This window comes from Sus scrofa, chromosome 5 (assembly GCF_054392235.1).
Source record: "Sus scrofa isolate SSC_HxYL_T2T_F1_AM1 chromosome 5, Sscrofa_HxYL_maternal_Yorkshire_Landrace_v2.0, whole genome shotgun sequence".
Classification (NCBI taxonomy): Eukaryota; Metazoa; Chordata; class Mammalia; order Artiodactyla; family Suidae; genus Sus; species Sus scrofa.
In genome coordinates this window covers 52,803,254-52,825,622 of record NC_139387.1, presented here as the reverse complement: position 1 = coordinate 52,825,622, position 22,369 = coordinate 52,803,254, and the positions used below count along the sequence as shown (strand labels likewise).

The window sequence follows — 22,369 nt, the reverse complement described above, 5'->3', positions numbered from 1 at the left end:
GTACACACATACACATACACAATGGAGTAGTATGCAGTCATGAGAAAGAAGGACTTGGCATTTGTGACAATATGGATGGACCTTGAGGGCATTATGCTCAATGGAGTATGTTAGCATGACAAATACTAAATGATATCACTTGTATTTGAAATCTAAAATATCTGAGGTCATAGAAACAGAGTAGAGTGGTAGTTACCAGGGACTGAGGGGTAGAAGGAAAAGAGATGTTCAAAGAATAGAAATTTGCAGTTATCTGCTAAATAAGTTCTGGGATTCAATGTATAGCATGGTGATTATAGTTAAAGTTGCTGAGAGTCGATCTTAAGTGTTAACCACCTCAAAAAAGAGATGGTAAATACGTGATGTGACATAGATATTAGCTGATAATAATGATTATCTTGCAGTGATTACATGTATCAAGTCAACACATTGTATACCTTAAACTTACACAACATTCTGTATCTGTTATATCAGTAAAGTTCGGGGGGGGGGGCAAGATAATCTCGTTTCCTAATATACTATATATAGCCTTATATTCTGAGTGATTGTTGGTTTCTACTTTTTTAAGAGGATTTTTAAATTGTGTTCAGTGAATTGTTAGTTGTCACATCTTCAGTTTTTTTTTTTTTTTTTTTTTTTTTGCAGACCACTCTACAAAGGGCTATGAGTAATAAATAGAATCAGAAAGTATAATCCTTGCTCATGTAGGTTCAGGATTTATTGTTGAATTATAGAAGGCATGTACATAAAAAGCCTAAAGAAAATACTGCAGAGTTGACAACAAATGCAAATCATTTGATCCAAACTGAAGATAGTGTACAAGGATGCTGAGTAGCTGAATAGGCAGTAGAGCCAGTAGTGGGATACTTTGCAGAGAAGGGTCTTGAAGAAATTTTCAAAATTTTAAAGAAATAGAAGTGAGATATACACATGGTAAAACTAAATAGTACAAAGACTTGTGATGAAAACCAGTAGTCTCTTGCTTCTCCTTTCCCTCCCTGGCCCTTATTCCAGAAGTGTTCTCAATCAAATTTATGTTTGTGTGTGTGTATTTTATATATTCTCTATACATAGTATATAGACTGTAAGTTAACTAGTTTGATATATATATATGTATATAATGGAAGTAATCTCTGGATATGATTATACCTATAGTTCTATACTTATTAAATTTCAACAATATCTATTGATTCCTAGATGTAAATATAGAATTCACTCATGTGTACTACCATCTTCTTCCCACATACCCGGTGGTAAAGGCAAAGAACATTTTTTATTCACAGTTCTATGTGTTTTCATAATAAATACAATATTCCAATTCAGTTTCGGTTCTAATTTGTATTGGACTATAAATAGATAAGCAAATTTGAGTTGTTTTAGGTTTGTAGCTATTACTTATCAATTGTGTAGTTTAATGCAAGGGTAGTACCTTTGAATGAAATCTTAAGTTTATGCTGATTTAAAGGTGATGTGGAGTTCCCATTGTGGCTCATCAGGTTAAGAATCTGACACACTGTCCATGAGGATAGGGGTTCGGTCCCTGACCTCACTCTGTGGCTTGAGGATCTGGCATTGCCTCAAGCCTAGGTCACAGATGAGGCTTGGATTGGGCATTGCTATGGCTGTGGTGTGGGTCGGCAGCTGCAGCTCTGATTCAACCCCTAGCCTGGAAACTTCCTTTTGCCACAGTTGTGGCTGTAAGGAAAAATAATAATAATAATAAAGGTGATTTGTACGTGCTGAGGATACTTGTTAAGGCTTTTCAGGAAAGAAAATGAAACCTGGAGACTTCACGAGTAGCTTGATTGTGCTGAAAGGAGAAATAAGTTAGTGAACATGATGTGATAAAATTTGAAATTCTTGGAGGGCCTTCCATTGAAAAATAAAAGGAAGAAAATAAAGAAGTCTTAAAAAGAAAGCTACGAAGTGGGAATAATCACCTTACTCTTGAAAAGAGATAAGGAAAACTTTTCTCTTTTCATTCACTTATGTGTTCTGTTTGAGGACATTAGGATGCAATTCTGTCCCTGTGGATTGTATGTTTTTATATATTGGTGCCTGATACTGGACTGACATGGATCACTGTTGCAAATCTGTGCCCCATTTAACACAAATCATATTTCATTTTTTGATCCTGTGTAAAGCCAGTTAACAAATGCATTACCCTGTTAAGTTCCATTTTTTCCTTTTTAAACATTATTTTTAATGTGGATTATAACTTAGAAACTGGTCATTGTAATGAGATAGCTATAAAATACTTCATAATTTTTAAATGAAAGGTTTTCATACAGCACATTCAGAAGAGTGGCATTGTATTTTATAGTTTTTAGGTGAATGTTTTTTTTTAATCTTTCCTTAATTTTGCCACTTTTAGATTTGGATTGTATCTTCCAAATAACTCAAAGGCTTTTCAGATATTTCCTCTCAGTTTTCTTTCAAAGTAGGTCAGTTCAGATTTTATATCTAACTTGCAAATGGAAAATCTGAAGCACAGAAAAGTTAGGTAATTTACCAGAACTTTAATAATCAGTGGCAGAGTTAAGTAAAAACCAAGGTCTTCCGAAGTCTAGTCTCTTGCTCTGCCTATCAGATGAATAAGGCTAATAGGGGTCTATTATGTACTTTCCAGTTGGCTGGTTTTTTTTTTTTTTTAAAAACAAAAACATATAATCGAGTAATTTAATTTAAAAGCTGTAATTATCATCTAGTGATTGAAATGACTTATCCACAGTTAAAAAAAGTCAGTATAAACCCTGTAACTTCATAAAATTCCCCAAACTAGTCTGCCCTATAAAGTGCCTGGCAGTGTTGCATCTTACAGTGCAGGATACTGGAATTAGTCCATAATGGGAATGAAATTTAACCTCAGTAATTTTGCTCTGTTCATTTTACTTAAATGTCAGAATGTTCTTAATGGTAGAGATGTTTCTTTCCCTTCACAGAATCTGAGTATTGATCTCTTAAATACAGTGTTTAAGGAATGGTGTGAGCTATACTTAATTTGCTAACATATATTTAGTCCCCAATCGTGGAAAGTCTCTGTAAGCCAGAGTGACATTTTGCTGACTGATAATAAAGCCTAAATGGGAGCTAAATATAGTACCTACTATAAGAAAGTTGTTAGTTCAGGGAAAATATTATTGGATAAAACACGGATCCATGAGGTCTAACGTCTTTGACCTAAGAAACCAGTTACTTTTAGCTCTTCTTAGAATGAGGCTGTTTAGGAAGTGTGGGGAACCTGATAATGCCAGAAGTTGTCACCCTGAGAGCTGAGAGCCCTCTCCCGAAGTGACTTGAGAGGAATAGGGCAAAATAAAATCAGCTGCCCACCTGTAGAGTCCCTCAGTGCTGATGGCTGCATGAGGCTGGGAGCTGTTGTTTTGCCTTTCAGGATTTTTTCTTCTAGTTGAGACCTGAGTTTACGCCTCTGTGCTTTGAGCACCTCCTCTCTAAGCTGTCTTGCCTCAATGTGAAGACTGGTTTTTTCCCCTTTCACTCCAGCCCCAGTGGCTTAGAAGTCATGTCAAAGACACATGAGTTAGTACTGTAAGGATCCATTTAACGGTGACCGAGACTTTTGTACCTATTTCAGTTAGACGCCCTGTTCAACTCCATTTCTGAAAGAATGTTGACCACAACTCAGTTCTCTCTTAGAGCTTTTTCAGAGTCTATTTCACTTCTCTTCAGCTGGTTTTTAGTAACCTTCATTACAGTGCGAATTTATATTATCTTTTGCCTTTCTGAAAACAGTTCTGTCTGGGCACCACAAACTGTTCGCTTTTAGTTGGGGAGGAATTAAACATCTCATAGCAGGTATGTACAGAGCTATGACAAGCTTCCATCAAGTCATGGCTCCCTTTTAACTGAACATACTGCTCCCCACCAAACTTGAGTTATCCAGATCATTACTTTAATTAAGTTCCTGAATTAGGATTCTCCCAGGGAGAAAAGGGATGCATGTGGGAGGATGGTACATATATAAAATGCAGAAGAGAATCTGTTCTTTGATTTCACGGATCCTGAGAGGTGATCCCCCTCAGTAATTTGATTTTCTCTGGTAGCATACATTTCAATGAGGATTTACTTACAAAACTATAATTGAGATAATTTTTTCTAATTCTCAGATTTTTGTACTGAGTGGCCAGCTGCCTTAGACAGTGATGAGAAATGCGAGAAGCACTTTCCAATTGAAATTGATACAGCTGATTATGTTTCAGCAGGACCATCTATTCGAAACCCCAAAGCACGAGTAGTAACCTTAAGGGTAAGAGTTAATTTTTTTAAAATAAGAATTATTATAACACATTATTTTAAAATAGTATTTTGTATATGTGCTGATAAAACTGATACATATTTGCCATAGAAATTTGGAGAATATAAAAGTTTTTTAAAGTATACAATTTTAAAGTATAAAATTTAAGGTAAAAAAAATGCCTGTTGGGAGTTCCCGTCGTGGCGCAGTGGTTAACGAATCCGACTAGGAACCATGAGGTTGCGGGTTCGGTCCCTGCCCTTGCTCAGTGGGTTAACGATCCGGCGTTGCCGTGAGCTGTGGTGTAGGTTGCAGAACTTTTTTATAATTAAACTTAATTTTAGAATAGTATTAAATTTATATGCAAGTTTCAAGGTTAGTACAGAGTTTGCCTATATTTCACACCAAATTTCTCCTGCTATTAACATGTTATGATACTGTGGTACATTTGTTACATGTAATAAATGAATCAATGTTGATATATTATTAATTAAAGTTTATACACTCTTCACATTTCCTTAGATTTTGCCTAATGTTCTTTTTTTGTTTCAGAATCCCATTGAGGGTACCGTATTCCATGTAGTCATTGAGTCTCCTTAGGTTCTTGGCTGTGATGGTTTGCAGAATTTCCTTGTTTTTGATGACTTCAGCAGTTTTGAGAAGTATCAGTTATATATGTTGCAGAATATCCTTCAGTTTAGATTTGTTTGATGTTTTTGTCATGGTTAGACTGATAATGTGTTTTGAGGAGAAAACTTCAAAAGTGCAGTGCCATTCTCATCACGTCATAGCAAGGTTATAGGCTTCTCACATGGCTTCTCACTGATGATGCAGGCCTGGCTGAGGTAGTGTTGGTCATTTTCTCCACTATAAAATTACTTTTTTTTTCCTGCCTTTCCATGGTATACTCTTTAGAAGAAAGTTAGTGCACACAGGCCACACTTAAAGAGTCAGAAGTGACGCTCCGCCACCTCGAAGGAGAGAGAGCACATAGATGATTTGGGATTCGGTTCTTCTGTGTGGGAGATTTGTCTATTCTCCGTTTATTTATTCTGTCATTTGTTTATATCAGTATGGGCTCATGGATATTTATTTTATTCTCTGGATTATGATCCAATTTTGTACTCAGATTCTTTTGACTTTGACAGTTGGGCACTCTTTCAGTTGACTCCTCTGTTCCTTTGCCATGCCCCATCTTTTGTTTTTTAAACACTTTAATTTTTGGCACCACAAAATGCTCCTAGCTCATTTTATGTATTCCTTGCCCTGTTCCTAGAATCAGCTATTTCTTAAGAGACACCTGACTAATGTACTTTGGTTCACCTATCCTGAAGGATGGCTGCCCACCTTTTGAAGGGGCCTTCCATTAGTTTTTGTACTCCATGTAATCTGCATTTTATTTTATTTTTTAATTTTGTGGTCACACCCACCACATGTGAAAGTTCCTGGGCCAGGGATTGAATTCGAGCCACAGCTATGTCCTGCACTGTAGCTGCAGAAATGCTGGATCCTTCAACCCACTATGCTAGGCCAGGGATCGAGCCCTCACCTCCACAGCAGCTTTGCAGTCAGATTCTTAACTTGCTGTGCCACAGTGGGAACTCCTAATCTGTATTTTAAATTGGAACATTCCAAATGTACTACAGAAATATGTTGAAAATCTCTGCAACCATCTTTGCATTATATAGCTAACAAATAGACTTTAGTTTTTAGAAATTTTTTTCAGTGATACAACCATAACTGGTTTGTAATTTTCTTTCTTTTCTGTGTTTTGGTAATCAGAGTTGTGCCATCTTTTGAAATGAATTTATGAAGCTTTCCAGCATTTTTTTTTTAATTCCATAGAAGAGTTTAAATGTCCTAGCAATATGTTTATATAATTAGAGAGACTGAAAATATTTTAAAATCACAAAAGCCAATATGTATTTACAGTATACATTTGATCAACAAAAGAAAAACAGAAAAAGAACTTAAAATTCTACTCTGCTGACGTCATTCCACAGGTTAGTATAGAGTGTCTCTATTATAGAGTAAAAATACCTGATACATCTTTAAGAACTTAATAAATGTTACATACACACCCCTTTCTTTTTGGCCATGGGGTGCCATGGCTTGATATAAGATCTCAGTTCCCAGACCAGGGATTGAACCCGTGCTGCAGCAGTGAAAGCACCTGACCACCAGTGAACTCCCTGTTAACTCTTTTTATAAGCGCAACAAATAGCACTTGAGCTATGGATTATATGATTTTAAAAAAAACCTCTGAACTGGAGTTCCCATCGTGGTGCAGCAGTAACAAATCCAACTAGGAACCATGAGGTTGCGGGTTCGATCCCTGGCCTCACTCAGTGGGTTAAGGATCCGGCGTTGCCCTGAGCTGAGGTGTAGGTCACAGACGTGGCTCGGATCCTAAGTTGCTATGGCTCTGGCATAGGCCAGCAGCTACAGCTCCAATTAGACCCCTAGCCTGGGAACCTCCATATGCCGTGGGTGCAGCCCTGAGAGGACAAAAAGACAAGCAAAAATCTCTCAACTTAAGAGTCAGGAAACTTAGATACTAATTCATGTTCTTTGTCTTATTTTTTGTGGGCCTTAGTCTTTAGTACTAGTATAGACATAAAGTCCCACTTGATTCTAAATTTGCTTCTTTTGTTTCACATAAAAATAACCTCATGCTTTATTTGAAGTGTGCCACCAGACATCTCTTATACCATGCTACCATCCCCTCTCATCTCCTTTTTGTCTCGTGCCACCATGCCAGACTTTCCTCATTCACTTCTGTCCCCTCTGACCAGCTTCTGCCTGCCCTTCTGGACTCTTTTCACTCTACCTGCTGACATTGGAGGCTCAGGGGTGGTGTCCTGAACTGGTGTCATGTGGTTCAAGGGTTAAAGTAGGTAAAACAGTAAGACTAAATATGATTTGTATAGAATTTTACTTTAAAGTGCTTTCTTCTATTTAATTTCCTTTATTCCTGACAAAAGTTCTGTGAATCCTTTCTGTTTTATGAGTTAGGAAACAAACAGGAAGATCACATGATTTAAGGTCACTTAGCCGATAAGCGGCAAATCTAGACGGCAAGCCCATTTTCTGTCTTACATGTAATACTGCAGTTCTTTAACTGCATTGTGCTTGTAAATAGAGAAAATATTACACACATTTAGATGTTTTTCAATTTATGTAACTTTTTTGGTTCTTTTTAGGGCCACACCCGCAGCATATGGAAGATCCCAGGCTAGGGGTCAAATCAGAACTGCAGCTGCTGGCCCACACCATGGTCACAGCAATGCTGAATCTGAGCCTCATTTGTGTCCTACACCACAGCTCATGGCAATGCCCTATCCCTAACCCACTGAGTAAGGCCAGGGATTGAACCTGCATCCTCACAAATACTAGTTGGGTTCTTAACCTGCTGACCCAAGACTGGAACTCCTTATATAGCTCTTTTTAATGAGACATTTGAAGATTCACATGTATAATTACAACCTCCTATGATTTGAAATGTCAGCATTGTTTAGAGGATAATGTTACTGGTACAGTGTTGATTGTTTGAAATATAATATTGATAGAAGAGAAGTCTAAGGATTCTTTGGAATTTTGGAAATAGAATGACAAATGAATGTCACTCAGCTTCAAAGATTATTTGTCCAAGTTAAAGAACACCAATTTTGATTCCAGATATAAGTGATATCATATGGTATTTGTCTTTCTCTTTTCAACTTACTTCACTCAGTATGAGAGTCTCTAGTTCCATCCAGCACAAATGAACCTTCCCACAGAAAAGAAAATCATGGACTTGGAGAATAGACTTGTGGTTGCTAAGGGGGAGGGGGAGGGAGTGGGGTGGACTGGGAGCTTGGGGTTAATAGATGCAGACTAGTGCCTTTGTAACGGATTAGCAATGAGATCCTGCTGTGTAGCACTGGGAACTCTGTCTAGTCACTTATGGAACATGATAATGTGAGAAAAAAGAATGTATATATATGTATGTGTAACTGGGTCACCATGCTGTACAGTAGAAAAAAAATAATAAAAGGTTAAAAAAAATTTCTTTTCGTTATCAAAAAAAACCCCACCAATTTTGCAATGCCTTTGAGTGCTAGCAGGTGGCGTGAGTGCTCCACACGGCAGTTTCCGACCTATTTATAAAATGTTAGTGTGAACATGAGTTTTAAAGCAGTTGTTACAGTAATGATCAGCATTGCTGCCACTTTTTTTGGACTACGTCCTACATAGAAAAGTAGAACAGTTAAATTTTTTAAATGATAAATTTTAAAATTTATTGTTAAACGTTGTGATTTCATTGAAGGAGTTTTAAAAGGAAAAATGACTACGTTTTACTATCCTAATGTAAAAACCATTTTTTCTATCTGTATGCATGCATATATGCATGTATTTTCATAATTATAATGTAGGTATATTTTATGATTTCTTATAGGTAGTTTTCCATGTTATTAACAATCAGAATCATAAAATAGCTTATTTTATCCATCAAGCTGATTACCTTGTTGACATATATTTTTTCAGGGGACTGTGGTAATTTCACATTGCCTACAACATATGACCATTCTATAGGATTGGTATTTAATAATTGTGCCCTTACTGCTTATATTCTTCGGGTGCTTATTTATCTGTTTTTAAATTTCCTGTTTTCTCTAGACCAAATTTAAAAATTCACTGAGCTTCAGATTTCCCCTCGTGGCTCAGTGGTTAATGAATCCGACTAGGAACCATGAGGTTGCGTGTTCGATCCCTGGCCTCACTCAGTAGGTTAAGAATCCGGCATTACCATGAGCTGCGGTGTAGGTCGCAGATGTGGCTTGGATCTGGCGTTGCTGTGGCTCTGGTGTAGGCCAGCAGCTACAACTCCAATTAGACCCATAGCCTGAGAACCTCCCTGTGCTGCGGATGCAGCCCTAGAAAAGACAAAATAAAAAATAAAAATAAAAAAGTAAAAATTCACTGTGCTTGAAACATAAAAAACAATACATCCTCCCTTTTAAAATTTTTGTATTCATTCAGCTAGTGTATGTTGCATGCTTTTTAGGTGCTAGGTCATTGCCAGAAACAAGACAAATGTTCTTACTCTCAAGGGTTTGCAGTCTAGTAGGAAAAATGGGAAAATAAATAAACTCTTACACTAGGTTGTCTTGAGGGAAATGCAGGGTCATTGAAACTAGAGGGAAGAAATAGATGGGATTGCAAAATCTTATTTAGCTTTTTTCTTCGTGCACTTTTAATTCTTGCTTATTCTTAATGCTTTCCGTGGAAAAATAATCTATAGTTTACCTTATTTAACTGTAGTCTAGGGACTTACCTATTTGCCAAGATCAAGCCTACTCATCTCTAGATAATACATTCAGCCCAGGCCATAATTCTCTGCACATTAAGAGGTGTGTTTATTTAGTCCCACACTTAATAGAACATGTTTTAGGGAAGACTAACTCCATGAGCTGTCCCTTGAAAAGTAGAATCTGAGGTTGAATAAATTCGGGGATTATTATGTAACCCTGCATTTTGAAATTTCAGAATGTTCTTTAACGTGTTGCCTTCTCTAAGAAATCCTGCCCGGAAGAACCCGATTTAACTTGGTGTTTCCCAAGTGCATTAAATAGAAACAGGCTTTTTTAAAGAAATGATTCTTTTTAGCAGCCTATGGGACTTGTATTCACATTTTGAGAAATATTGAACTGAATTATTTTTAATGTTTTGATCCTTCATGAATGCTGTATTCTAGCCTCCATGAGATGTCTGTAGCTTTAAAAATAAATGCTTCTAAACTGTTGCAGTAATATGGGTCTCATAATGGCATGGTAAAAATTCTTAAAGTCCTTATGTTTTATCTGTTTAATTTTTTTAATTGAAATATGGTTATCTACAATGTTTTAATTCCTGCTGTACAGCAAAGAGACTCAGTTATACGTGTGTGTGTATGTATATATATTCTTTTCCATTATGGTTTATCACAGGATATTGAATATTGTTCTCTGTGCTGTATAGTAGGACCTTGTTGTTTATCCATTTAATTTTATATTCTAGCTTTACTAATATTAATTGAGTTAAAATTCTGTTAATACTACTCATAAGCACCATAATTTCATTTATTTAAGAGAAATGTTATTGGTTCTTTTAGGAAAGGTATTAATGCTCAGAACTTTCAAAGAACTCCAGTTTGCTCCTCCTGATGTTTTTTTTTTTTTTCCTGTGAATGAGATCAGGCTTCATGACACATGTGAATTGCTAACTCTATATAAAAAGGAGGGTTTTTTGGTCAGTTTAATGTTACTACAAATAATATTGCCACTTTTTTTTTCATTAAAGTATGTAAAGAAATTTTTTTTCAATTTTTTTTCTTGTATTTTTAAGGTTAAACTTTCCAGTTTGAATTTAGATGATCATGCAAAGAAGAAACTTATTAAACTTGTAGGAGATCGATACTGCAAGAGCACAGATGTGCTTACCATCAAAACAGACAGGTAAAGAAAGGAACATTCAGCATGTGTTACTTTATTGTCCTTCAGTTCTTCGTAGTCCTTGGATTAACCTGTTAGGTCAGAGATGTTCTCCTATTTATATTTTTAATATTTTCACACTAGCCTGCTGTGCTATGATCTTTATGTATGCGAAAAGCCTTGCTTAGCTGAGTTAAATTACTGTCGTGATTTTTAATCTTGATTTTAATATATTTGTGTATATAAAACTCAGGGAAGATGTTAGAAAAAAATGAAAGTATGACTTACCAATGATAATGCTTAAAGGAGGTTTCTGCAAAGTCTAGAATAGAAATCTTATAGCTCACAACCAAAATTATAAATTAAATACGGAAATTTAATTTACCAGGGGACTTTTGTAAATAAGCAGAATTTCACTGCTAGTGTAGAAGTTTGTAAAAGCAATATTAAATTTATTGTTTATGAATTTATAAATTAGGTCATTTGAGGTAAGGAAAGGTTATTGGTATGTTTTTGTTAAATGTTTATGTCTAGAATTATTCTTTGGTTGTTTCTAAATTATATCAAAATATCAAAAGATCTTTGGAGAAGAGCAAGTAGGAACATAATCCTCTCTTCCTCCCTATCCTACTTGCAAAGCAGTTGGAAGTGTCAGTATCACTTAGTGGTATAAAGAAGTTTTTATATCTTGCTTCTTGATGGTATAAAGAAGTAGCATGGGGAGTTCTTGTTGTGGCTCAGCAGTAACAAAGACGACTAGTATCCATGAGGACGCAGGTTGATCCCTGGCCCTGCTCAGTGGGTTAAGGATCCAACATGACAGTGAGCTGTGGTGTAGGTCACAGATGCAGCTGGGATCTGGCATTGCTGTGGTTGTGGTATAGGCCAGCAGCTGCAATTCCAATTCACCCCATAACTTCCATATGCCTCGAGCATGTCCCTAAACAAGCCAAAAAAAAAAAAAAAAGACATAGCATGATGTACATACAGAAGCGACAGCAGTGTAGAGGTGGGAAAAGCTTGGGAAAACTATTTTAGATTATTACCTTATGAGAGAAAAATTTCAAATATGTTAATATCTTTTTTGCTAGCTTTAGAGAATGTAAAACACTACTATGATTTTAGTTGGTACAGTTTTTCAAAATACCTTTGAAATGTCAGTGTTAGAAATTCTATAGATTTCTGACAATGTTGCTTTTTTTCCTTAAGTTTACAAGTTTCGGTGTGTATATGTATATATTATGGTAACAACTATGTAGAATAGAAGACTATGAAATCTAAATATAGAATGAACAGAGTATACAGTCAAAGTCAGTTGTCATGTGATAGTTGTATATTTCAAGAAATTAGAAGTAATTGTCTCCTTTTCTATAATATTTTATTAACCTAAGGTTAAACATACCATCTTATATTTATGTAGAAGTTTTATCTAATATTAGGTTATTAGTTCCGTTTTAAATACAACAGCAAAAAATGCAGCATTGTGTAGTGTAGCTCATTTTAAAAAGGAATCAGCTCTAGGGAGATCAGGATGAACATTTAGATTGGCATCCATCTCTGATCTCTCTGGGTTTTTTTTTTTTTTTTGACCACACATGCCGCATATAGAAGTTCCCAGGTTAGGGGTCAAATCAGAGATGCAGTTTCAGACCTATGCCACAGCCACAGCAGTGCCAGATCTGAGCCACGTCTTCGACCTATACCACAGCTCACGACAGTGCTGGATCTTTAACCTACTGAGTAGGGCCAGGGTTCAAACCCAAGTCCTCATGGATACTAGTCTGGTTCGTTACCCCTGAACCACAACGGGAACTCCTCTCTATTGTGTTTTTTTAAATGAATTCAGCAGATAGGTTCACGCCATCGCAGACTCTTAGCCCTGAGATCATGAAGAGCACTTGGTTTAGGTACAGTCATACTAAAAATGGTGTGAAACTATTATCAGATATGAATAACTTTGTTAGTGGTAAAAGCGGAGATCCTCTAAATGATGGTAAAAATAGTATCAGTTTTCAGTGTCCTCAAGTCATAAACTTCATATCATTCTTATTCCAAGAACAGAATTTTCCTAAGACAGATGCAGAATTCCAGGATATATTATCCTTTTTATTTGGTATTTGTATATTTTGCAAATTAATCTATGTACTGAATTTTTAGAATTTTGACTTCCTCCCTCTCTTTTAAAGGTGCCCTTTAAAGAGACAGAATTATGATTATGCAGTATATCTACTAACAGTTTTATACCATGAGTCCTGGGTAAGTGTGTGAATGTGTAATAATTTTGTCATTGTAATTTGGATAGTGTTAGCCTTTCAAAACAGTCTGTGTAGCCAGCACTCAGTTCAGTGTTAAATGAACCGCTGTTTAAGCTAAGGACATGTGAAATATTATAGATAATTTGTGTTGGCATTGGAAATGAGGGTTTTGTTGTTGTTGCTTTTCAGGACCGCATTCGAAGCATGTGGAGGTTCCCAGGCTAGGGGTCAAATCGGCCTACACCACAGTCACAGTAACTCCAGATCCCAGCTGTGTCTGCAACCTACACCACAGTTTACAACAACGCCAGATCCTTAACCCACTGGGCGAGGCCAGGGATCGAACCTGAAACCTAATGGTTCCTAGTCAGTTTTGTTTCCAGTGAGCCACACGGGAACTCCGAAAATGAGGATCTTGAAATAGATTGTGCAGTCCTTTTCAGGACCTTCAGAAATCAGATGATTAAAATTCCTTTAAAGTTCAGAGTTTCTGACTTAGACTGCAAAATTCAGAATTTTTTACTTGGTTTTTGTTGTTGTTTGGGTTAAAGTTGTCAAAGTTACAGAAGGGAAATCATCAGCTGTGTAACTTGAGACTGTAATTCATCCTGTTATCCAAAAAAGCTATAGAACAAAGCTCCAAAGCTTTATAGAAAGGTACTTTAAATATCTATTAAAATTTTAGTTAACAAATTGACTTTCATGTGAGCATTTCACTGTTATGCATTGGAGACAATTAAGGGCAGTTATTTATTTAAATAGTATAAAAACAGTCTTGTGTCTGACTGAATTTATTTGGTTTTAATATAAATATACACATTTAGAAGGAAGATTTTCTGTGCATGAGCATCAACTCATGAAAGTCATTCATATGTTTAGCTAACTAAAAATTTTAAATAATGTTTTTAAAAATTAAAATAATTTTAGGTATGTACATTAAAGCTTGCACAACATAGACAGTGGGACTCAATAGCATTTCATGCGAGGGACATTTGAAGGAAAGGAGGTAGCGGAGAAAGAGTCACTCTCCTTAGATGTTCAAAGGACTTCATCTGAAAGAAGAGTTAGGTTTGTTTTTCATAACTTAAGGATAGAACAAAGTAAAAGCAATAGTGAAACAAAGACTTATTCACTGAGTAAAACCTTTCTATGGGATTCATCTAAAGATGAGGTGGGCTATTTAATAGGTAGAAAATATTCCATCTATTGGCTACTTAGTGGGGATATGATCAAAGGAACATGTTCTTTGTGCATGTGCAGTTAGGTACATTAAATGGTCTTTGGGCTCTCCTTTCATCTCTAAGTAATTCTGTGAACACATACAGCTCTTTTCATTGCAGATTTCATTGGTGTTAATAGTAAAACAGCTTATTTTTTAGCACAAGAGAATGAGTGGAAAATAAAAGAAAACTGTGTTGCAAGGTTGATAAAGAACAAAAAGTAGCTGATAGCTCTTCTTTGCTTTTGAGTTATTCTAATTATCATAATTCATCCCAATTTTCTAGTTCCTGGCTTCAGGAGTAATCATAATAGCAGTTCATCTCTCTTTCCTGTCATTTGATTTTATAAATGCCTTTGGCTTGAAATAATTATGTACCCTTTTGAACCAGCAACATGTTAAATAGTTAATACCAAACAATAAAAGCCAACCAGTTTAAGTCTCTTATTTTGCCAGCAGCCTGTAAAATGAATTTGCCCCAAAGGAAATGGCAGGCATAAATAAATTCAGTGAAAGTTGATTTACTGAATTCTTTCAGTGGTTCCATGACATAAAATCCAAACAAGCTTGTTTTCTGTATTCACGCAAGAAGCCTTTGATCTTTGATGCTGATTACTTTGATGCCAGAATAAGTAGCCACATACAACTGTCCTAAACAGATATAATTAAATAATTCCTTTATTAAATTTGGCTCTTGATCCTTTCTAAACAAGTACCATCAGTGAAGAAGCTTTAAGAGAATGTAGATGGGCCGTGAAATTTTGCAGAGCTGGTGGAACAGAATTTTTATTGAATTGAAACTTTTTTCCTTCAACAGCATGGAATTCATACTTGAAATTGATGTTACCACCTGGTATTTAATCAAATATTTAGAGAGCCCCCTTTTAATTCATTCCTTTATTTTTGAGGCTAGTTTCAGAGCACTTAATACCTAAAAGCTAAGCTCTGGAGGTTATCTCGACGTAGAATTGAATGAAAGTTGTGAGTAGTTTTATATAACATATTACTAAAACTTCTCTCAAAAGGTATTTGGCTAGACTTCAGCATAAGGGAGTTACTGTTGTGTGCTATTCAAAACAGGTTAACTATATAGCAGTATCAAGGTAGAACTTGTTGACCTAAAACAATAAAATAGGTTTTTCGGGAACAGCAAATAATTGCATTTTGGTACGTGCAGTCTATGGCAAAGCATAGGCAAGTCCAGAGAACAAAGGAAGGAAGCCTGCTTTTTTATAGGGAAAAGGGAGTTGGGTCAGGCTGTTCTAAATGAAAGTTCATGGGAGGAAAGTAGGAGTTTTAGAGTGACGATGGTTTTTCATTTACTGAGCTGTTTCTCGTTGCCTGGGCTATTGCTGAGCAAGGAGAAATTCTTCCTTTGGGATTGTTAAAGTAGTTGCACTTTCTGTTTGGGAGTACAAGGTGTGCTACTTCCAAGTGGGGTATGTTAACGAAGGTCAGTGCATGCAAATAATAGTGAGAATGCGTGAGAGCTCCCTCTACAGACCATTCCTGACCAAGTTTAGTTGAGGTTTTCTTTATTAATTTTCATATTCAAAAAGCATAGACTTCACAAAGCAAAGACTTCAGTCATAGAGGCTTAGCAATGCTTCAAATAATGATTATTGCAGTGCTAAGAAGGTGATAAGCAAGAGATAAACATTAAAGCATTTATCCTTTGGCAGTGCAAAGAAGCAAAGAGACTTGTGGAAATTTGACTTAATATTTCAGTATTACACATTGTTAGCATAGAATTAATTCAAGTTTTAACCTTTGGAACCATTTAGATTTGGATTTGAATCACATTACTTGTTAGCATTGTAGCCTTGGCCAGGTGTTTAATGTCTGAGACTCTGATTTCTAAGGGCTTTTGATCGGATCAGAGAGAATTTATGTGGAATGTTTGGCAAATAGTGGATGCTCGTTAAATAGTGGCTATTAATATTGTTGTTGACTACTAAAATCAAGAAAGATTTATCTTAGAATTTCAAATTCATTTATTCCTAATTTCTGTATAATTTACATTTAACTTGACAAACGCTAAGTAAAGTCAGATCTGTGCCCTGTAGTATTTGCATTTTTAGAACATAGATCTGAGTCACATTCTGACTCAACTGATAACAAAACTTCCTAAATGTTAACTTTGTTACATGTTTTTTAAACTTTCTGCAAGTGATTTGATTAAGTAAGGATTGAAGGAAACATTTTACAGAATGGCTTAAACACAAAAGCTAGACTAAAACAGAGGGGCAAAGAAAATAAACACTTCATTTAGAAAATGTGGAGATCTGAAATCAGATTCAGAGGGTTCGTATATGATTTTGCTATTTAATTACTGATGATTGCTTTTTAAGCTTTGAATTTTTGACTGTTTTAAGACTCCATGATAGTTTTATTACCAGCCTGAACTGTACCTAGGTTTGTAACAAAATGGATAAAGAGGGTAATTTTATACTCACTAAAAGAGTTTATTTTTAAAGGGGACCTTATTGCAAGTATTTCTGATGAAAATTACAAATCCTGCAGAGCCATAATCACCATTTAATCTGATGGTTTATTTTCTGATTTTTTTGTCTTTCTGTCTTTTCTAGAGCCACACCCACAGCATACGGAGGTTCCCAGGCTAGGGGTCTAATCGGTGCTGTAGCCAACGGCCTATGCCAAAACCACAACAACTTGGGATCCAAGCCACGTCTGCGACCTACACCACAGTGTATGGCAACGCTGGATCCTTAACCCACTGAGTGAGGCCAGGGATGGAACCTGCAACCTCATGGTTCCTAGTTGGACTTGTTAACCATGAACCATGACGGGAACTCCTAATCTGTTGGTTTATGAGTTCATTGTGGTCTTTTGTGTGCTCAACATGCACATACATTGCTGTGTTATATTAGAGAATGCTTGAATGATGTTTGCTGTTTTCTTTTTTTCTGGTTTACAAGGTACAGTGATAGGTATCGGTGGGATTATCAATAATAAATGAACCTCTGCTTTTAGTTACCTTTATTTCCAGAGGGACTTAGTGCTTATAATATAGTCCGTTTCTCTAGGTAATGGAGGTTGGAAACAGTGCTAGGAGAGATGCAGACTAGGATTATTTCTCCCTGGAAGCGCCACAGAGGTGGTGACTGGTATGGGAAGATGAGTACGAGTGTGCAGTAGAGAAGTGGGTGAAGGACTCTGTAGGCCTGGTGGTTTAGAGAGCAGGAAGAAGTTTGGTGTAGCCAAGGCCTATGACCAAAAGGGCAGAGGTAGGAGATGAGATTGAAAAAATAATTCAGAGCCAGGCTGTGAGCAGGTTGTATAGCTTATTTACGGAGTGTAGATTTGCATCAGGAGGGCAATATTGAACTAGTAGCATTTTACTAGATGTTTGAAAAGGCACATTTCACAAGGAAACCATTCTCATACAATCAAGTGTGCTTTCATTAAAATGAACTGTTTATTGATTGATGGGCATATGTTTACTGGTTGTCTCTTATTTGCTTGGTGTTGTTGGATACGGAGGTTAATACCAAAGGGGGAAAATGCGATCTCTTCCACTGAGGAACAGTAGTTGAAGCAAGTTGGTTTAGTAATAAATATTATGAAAGTGTTATAATATTATAAATATTATGAAATATTATGAAGTTGTATAGTTTATTATTTATTTTTTAAATTTTTCTCTACTTATTTCTTTCTTATCCTTAAAGGCTTTAATTGATATCCATTTTGAGCCTTTTTTAAAAAATTGAGATAAAATTCACAGGTAACATCTTATTTTCGGGTGTACCACATAGTTTATATATATACTACAAAATGATCACCACAGTATTTCAAAATTAATATCCATCACTGCACATGGTTAATAAAAATTTTTTTCTTATAAAAACTTTTAAGGTCTGTCTTAGCAACTGTATTATACAGTATTACTAATTATAGTCACCATGCTATACATTGCATCCCTATGACTTACTTATTTTATAACTGGAAGTTTATACCTTTTGATCACCTTCACCCATCTTGCCACCCACCAACCCCAGCCTCCAAACAACACCAGTTGTTCTCTAGTTCTGTGAGTTCTCAGGTTTTTTTGTTCTTTATATTCCACATGTAAGTGAGATCATAAAGTATTTGTCTTTCTCTGTCTGACTAATTTCACTTAGCATCTAACTCCCTCAAGGTCCATCCATGTTGTTGTAAATGGCAGGATTTCCTTTTCTTTTTTAATGGCGTTGTATATATACATATGTGTATGTAACTTATCCATTCATTTGTCCTTGGACACTTAGGTCGTTTCCGTGTCTTAGCTATTATAAATAATGCCTCAGTGAACATGGGCGTGCAGATATCTTTTCAAGTCAGAGTTTTAATTTCCTTCAGATAAATACTCAGAAGTGAAACTGCTTTATGAAATGGTAGTCCTGTTTTTAATTTTTTGAGGAACCTCCATACTGTCAATTTACATTCCCATCAACAGTGTACAAAGGTTCTGTTTTCTCCACATCCTCACCAACACTTGTAATTTCTTGTCTTTTGGGTAACAGCCATTCTAACAGGTATGAGGTGGTATCTCATTGTGGTTTTGATTTGCATTTGCCTGATGATTAGTGATGTTGAGCACATTCTCAGGTGCTTGTCAGCCATCTGTATGTCTTCCTTGGAACACTATTCAAATCCTCTGCCAAAATGTTGTTATTTTTGCTGTTCGGTTGTATGAGTTCTTTACATATTTTGGATACTAATCCCTTCCCAGATATATCTCAGCCTCTTATTCTTCGTCTGACTCTTACTTTGCATAGATAGCGAGTTATACTTTTTTTTTGACTTCAGAAGTTGCCTTAGTCCATGTTCCATGGATTGTTTCTGTGTATGTTTTGTTCTTCTAACTAATCTTATAAGACTCTAATTAGCATGTGTCTGATCTTAATGTATTTTGTTCTTCAAAATATCTGGGTCAGTGCTAGATAAGAACACTAAGTGTTTAATAACAGCTATTGAAACTTTGTCTATTCTTTATTTATTTTTGCTTTTTAGGGCCGCATCCTCAGCACACAGAAGTCAGCACATGGAAGTTCCCAGACTAGAGGTCAAATTGGAGCTACAGCTACAGGCCTACACCACAGCCACAGCAACGACACATACCACAGCATCTGCGATTCATACCACAGCTCACAGCAACACCAGATCCTCGACCCACTGAGCAAGGCCGGGGATCAAACCCACATCCTCATGGATAGTAGTTGGATTCGTTTCTGCTGTGCCACAAATAGGATACACATAAATAGACTTTTGAAGTAGAAGGTTTTCAGTTATATAAAATGTAGTGTACTTGTTAGACATTAGCAATAATTAGCTTACTTGTGTAGCTTATTAATGAGCTATTAATGAAATTCTTAACAATTAATAATCAATAATTATGCCCAATTTTTAAGAAATATCTTTGCAGCCGTTTGAGATACTTAATTTTCCTGGATGTATGATTTGGGTTTATATGTAGATTAGGTTAGTTTTTCATTTGGTTGTGTTTTTTTCAAATATTTAAATGGAAAGAGTTCAGAATCTCTGGAGGTGAGATCCAAGCATATTGTATTCTAAAGGCTCTGTTGCTGAGCTCTGGATTGTGAATAATTTCCTGTCTTTGGGTATTTTAATAAAGAAACCAATTAGAAGGTCTAGCTCTTCTAAGACAGTTTATGTACATCCCTAGTGTCAGCACTGAGGCTATGGTATGGGAATTAGAATGAAAGGGACAAGAAAAAGGAAGGATTTGTACATCATTCATACATAGATTTTGGGGAGTTTGATGTGGTAGCCAATAGGCAGCTGTCCTTGAATGTGTTAGTGATACAATAAAGTGACATGTCTCATATCTCTTTGGCTTCACGCAAGGCTTCATTTTGTATCTGATGCTTTGGAGCCTATGCTACATTTAAAGGCCATTAGGAAAAATTCCCACCCAGTGGCTGAAGTCATGAATCTTAAGAGTTACACTGTTTTCTCCCCTTGCCCTCTCCCCTGATATCTAATAAGTCACCAGATCTTTTCAAGTTTTAGCTTTTAAATATCTCTTAAAAGTGTTTTCTCAGAGTTCCCATCGTGGCTCAGCGGAAACCAATCTGACTAGTATCCGTGAGGACGTAGGTTAGATCCCCAGCCTCGCTCACTGGGATAAGGATCCGGCGTTGCCTGAGCTGTGGTGTAGGTCACAGACACAGCTTGGATCTGGTGTTGCTGTGGCTGTGGCTGTGGCAGGTGGCTACAGCTCTGATTTGACCTCTTGCCTGGGAACTTCCATGTGCCCTAAAAAGACAAATAAATAAATAAAAAAACTGTTTTCTCTTTATCCCTACTGCTTCCCTCCTAGAATGGGTCTTCATCATTTTTTGCCTGAATATCTATAACAGCTTTATTGATTTTCCTGTCTCATCCCTCTTCCCTACTGCTGTTAAAGTCATGTTTGTTGTATCATATTCCTTTATAAAATCCTTCAGTGGTTCGCTGTTACCTAGGATAAAATCTAAATTCCTTAGTATTTCTGTTCACAGCAGTTTGCCACCTCATTACCAGCTACTCAGGGAATGTTGGTTATATATTCTATACCATAATGAACATAAGGTGTTCTTTCATAACTTTGCATATGCTGTTCTCTTTGCTTATAATCCTTATTTCAAATTGATCAGTTTTACAAATTCATGTGAATCCTTTAATACACCTCAGATGTAATCTCTTAAATGTTTGCTCCCATCCTTTGTCCCTCCTCCCTCCACCAGCTAGCCTTCCTTTCCTTGCTTTTATGGCATATAGTCAATGTCTGACATCTCACCATTCAGTAATTTTTTTAAAAAACTGATCTGCTCTTCCCTATTTTTTGTGACTTTCAAATAACTTGGATTTTTTTAAATGGTCAAACTGTTTTCCCTCATCTAGCACAATGGCTTACTTGTAATCATGCGAAGTGGAATATTACTGTGATTCATGTCCTAGGCTAAGTGAGTTGTAAATAAGATGGGAGAAGGTGACACATTTGTGTGCTTAGTGGAACAGATACTTCTTTGCCTTCTGTTACATCAGAATTCACTGATCATTGCGTGAGTAGCTATTGTGTTTTCCTTTTATTGAATTTATGCTTACAAAGAAAAAAATGATAGGTTCAAATTGTTCTTTTGTTCTTTTTGCCATGTCTCTATGTTCCTTGGAACATGTTCTACCACTCAGAAGCAGTATGATTTGGGGCAGATTATTTCATTGCTCTGGGCTTCAATTTCCTGATCTGTAAAACATATAGTAATAGTACTACCTCAGAAGGTTGTTGTCAAAGTTGAATGAGTTACTGTAAGGTGCTCACTCATCACATGGCTCTCTCCTCACTTTGGCCTTTATTCAGCCCTGAATGTACAAAGCTTGATCCTGCCGCCAGCCTTTGTGGATGCTACTTCCTCTCCTGAGATCTCAGTCTTGATCTGACTGGATCCTGTTCAACTCCAGGTTTCCTACTAGACTGGCAGTCCCAGGACAGCCCAGCACCTGGGACTGTGTGGAAAAGAGAACAGGATCGTGTGGAATGGAAGGTTGCTTCCTCTGGGGTTGTAGACAGAAAAGATTCTCTCATCATAGGCAGGGAAGAAAAGAGAAACCATTTATATGGATATGTATTATAAACACATAAATTAAATGGTGAAATTGGAAATGTCTGATAGTTGAGGTATTAAAATAGAAGTCCACAAACTAATCAAACTGCCTAAATGACCATCAAATTGAGCTTACATTAGTATTTTTAATTGCTCTCCCCCTTCCAATTTGAGTACACTACTGTTTATGCTTTAAAATTAATACATGCCAATTAAACTTCAAAAAAAGAAACTCAAAACAGTTGATCGCCATAATCCTGAGTGTGATTTCAAAAGCTAAAAATTTGGCAGTAAATTATTAGTCAAGGAACAAAATTATAAATAAGATGTACTCATAGCTATGCTTTACAAAAGTGAATTCAGAAGGACATGCACCAAGTATTACCAGTACTGATGGAGATTATCTTTGGGCAGTAAAATTATAGATGATTATTTTGTCTTTTACTTTTCAGTAATTTCTGTCTTTTCTGTGAAGATGTGTATAGAACTACAGCCTGGTGATACTATACCAGAATTCAGTGCATTTTATTTTTTAATTTTTTTTTATTTTCAAATTTTCTTATTATTATAGTTGATTTTTA

General features: G+C 36.2%; 1 protein-coding gene across 2 annotated transcripts in view; it reads left to right on the top strand.

The window, feature by feature from the left end:
• Positions 1-22,369, top strand: part of MRPS35 (mitochondrial ribosomal protein S35) — a 49,672-nt gene that overhangs the window by 11,398 nt on the left and 15,905 nt on the right. Inside the window, exons 5-7 of one of the 2 annotated variants that reach the window (XR_014845255.1) lie at positions 4,128-6,258; positions 10,622-10,731; positions 12,894-12,963. Coding sequence is in view for 1 of the 2 variants with exons in the window: in NM_001244927.1 (NP_001231856.1) it covers positions 4,128-4,267; positions 10,622-10,731; positions 12,894-12,963 (320 nt within the window). In the remaining variant the exon portion in view is untranslated. 2 annotated transcript variants of the gene reach the window in all.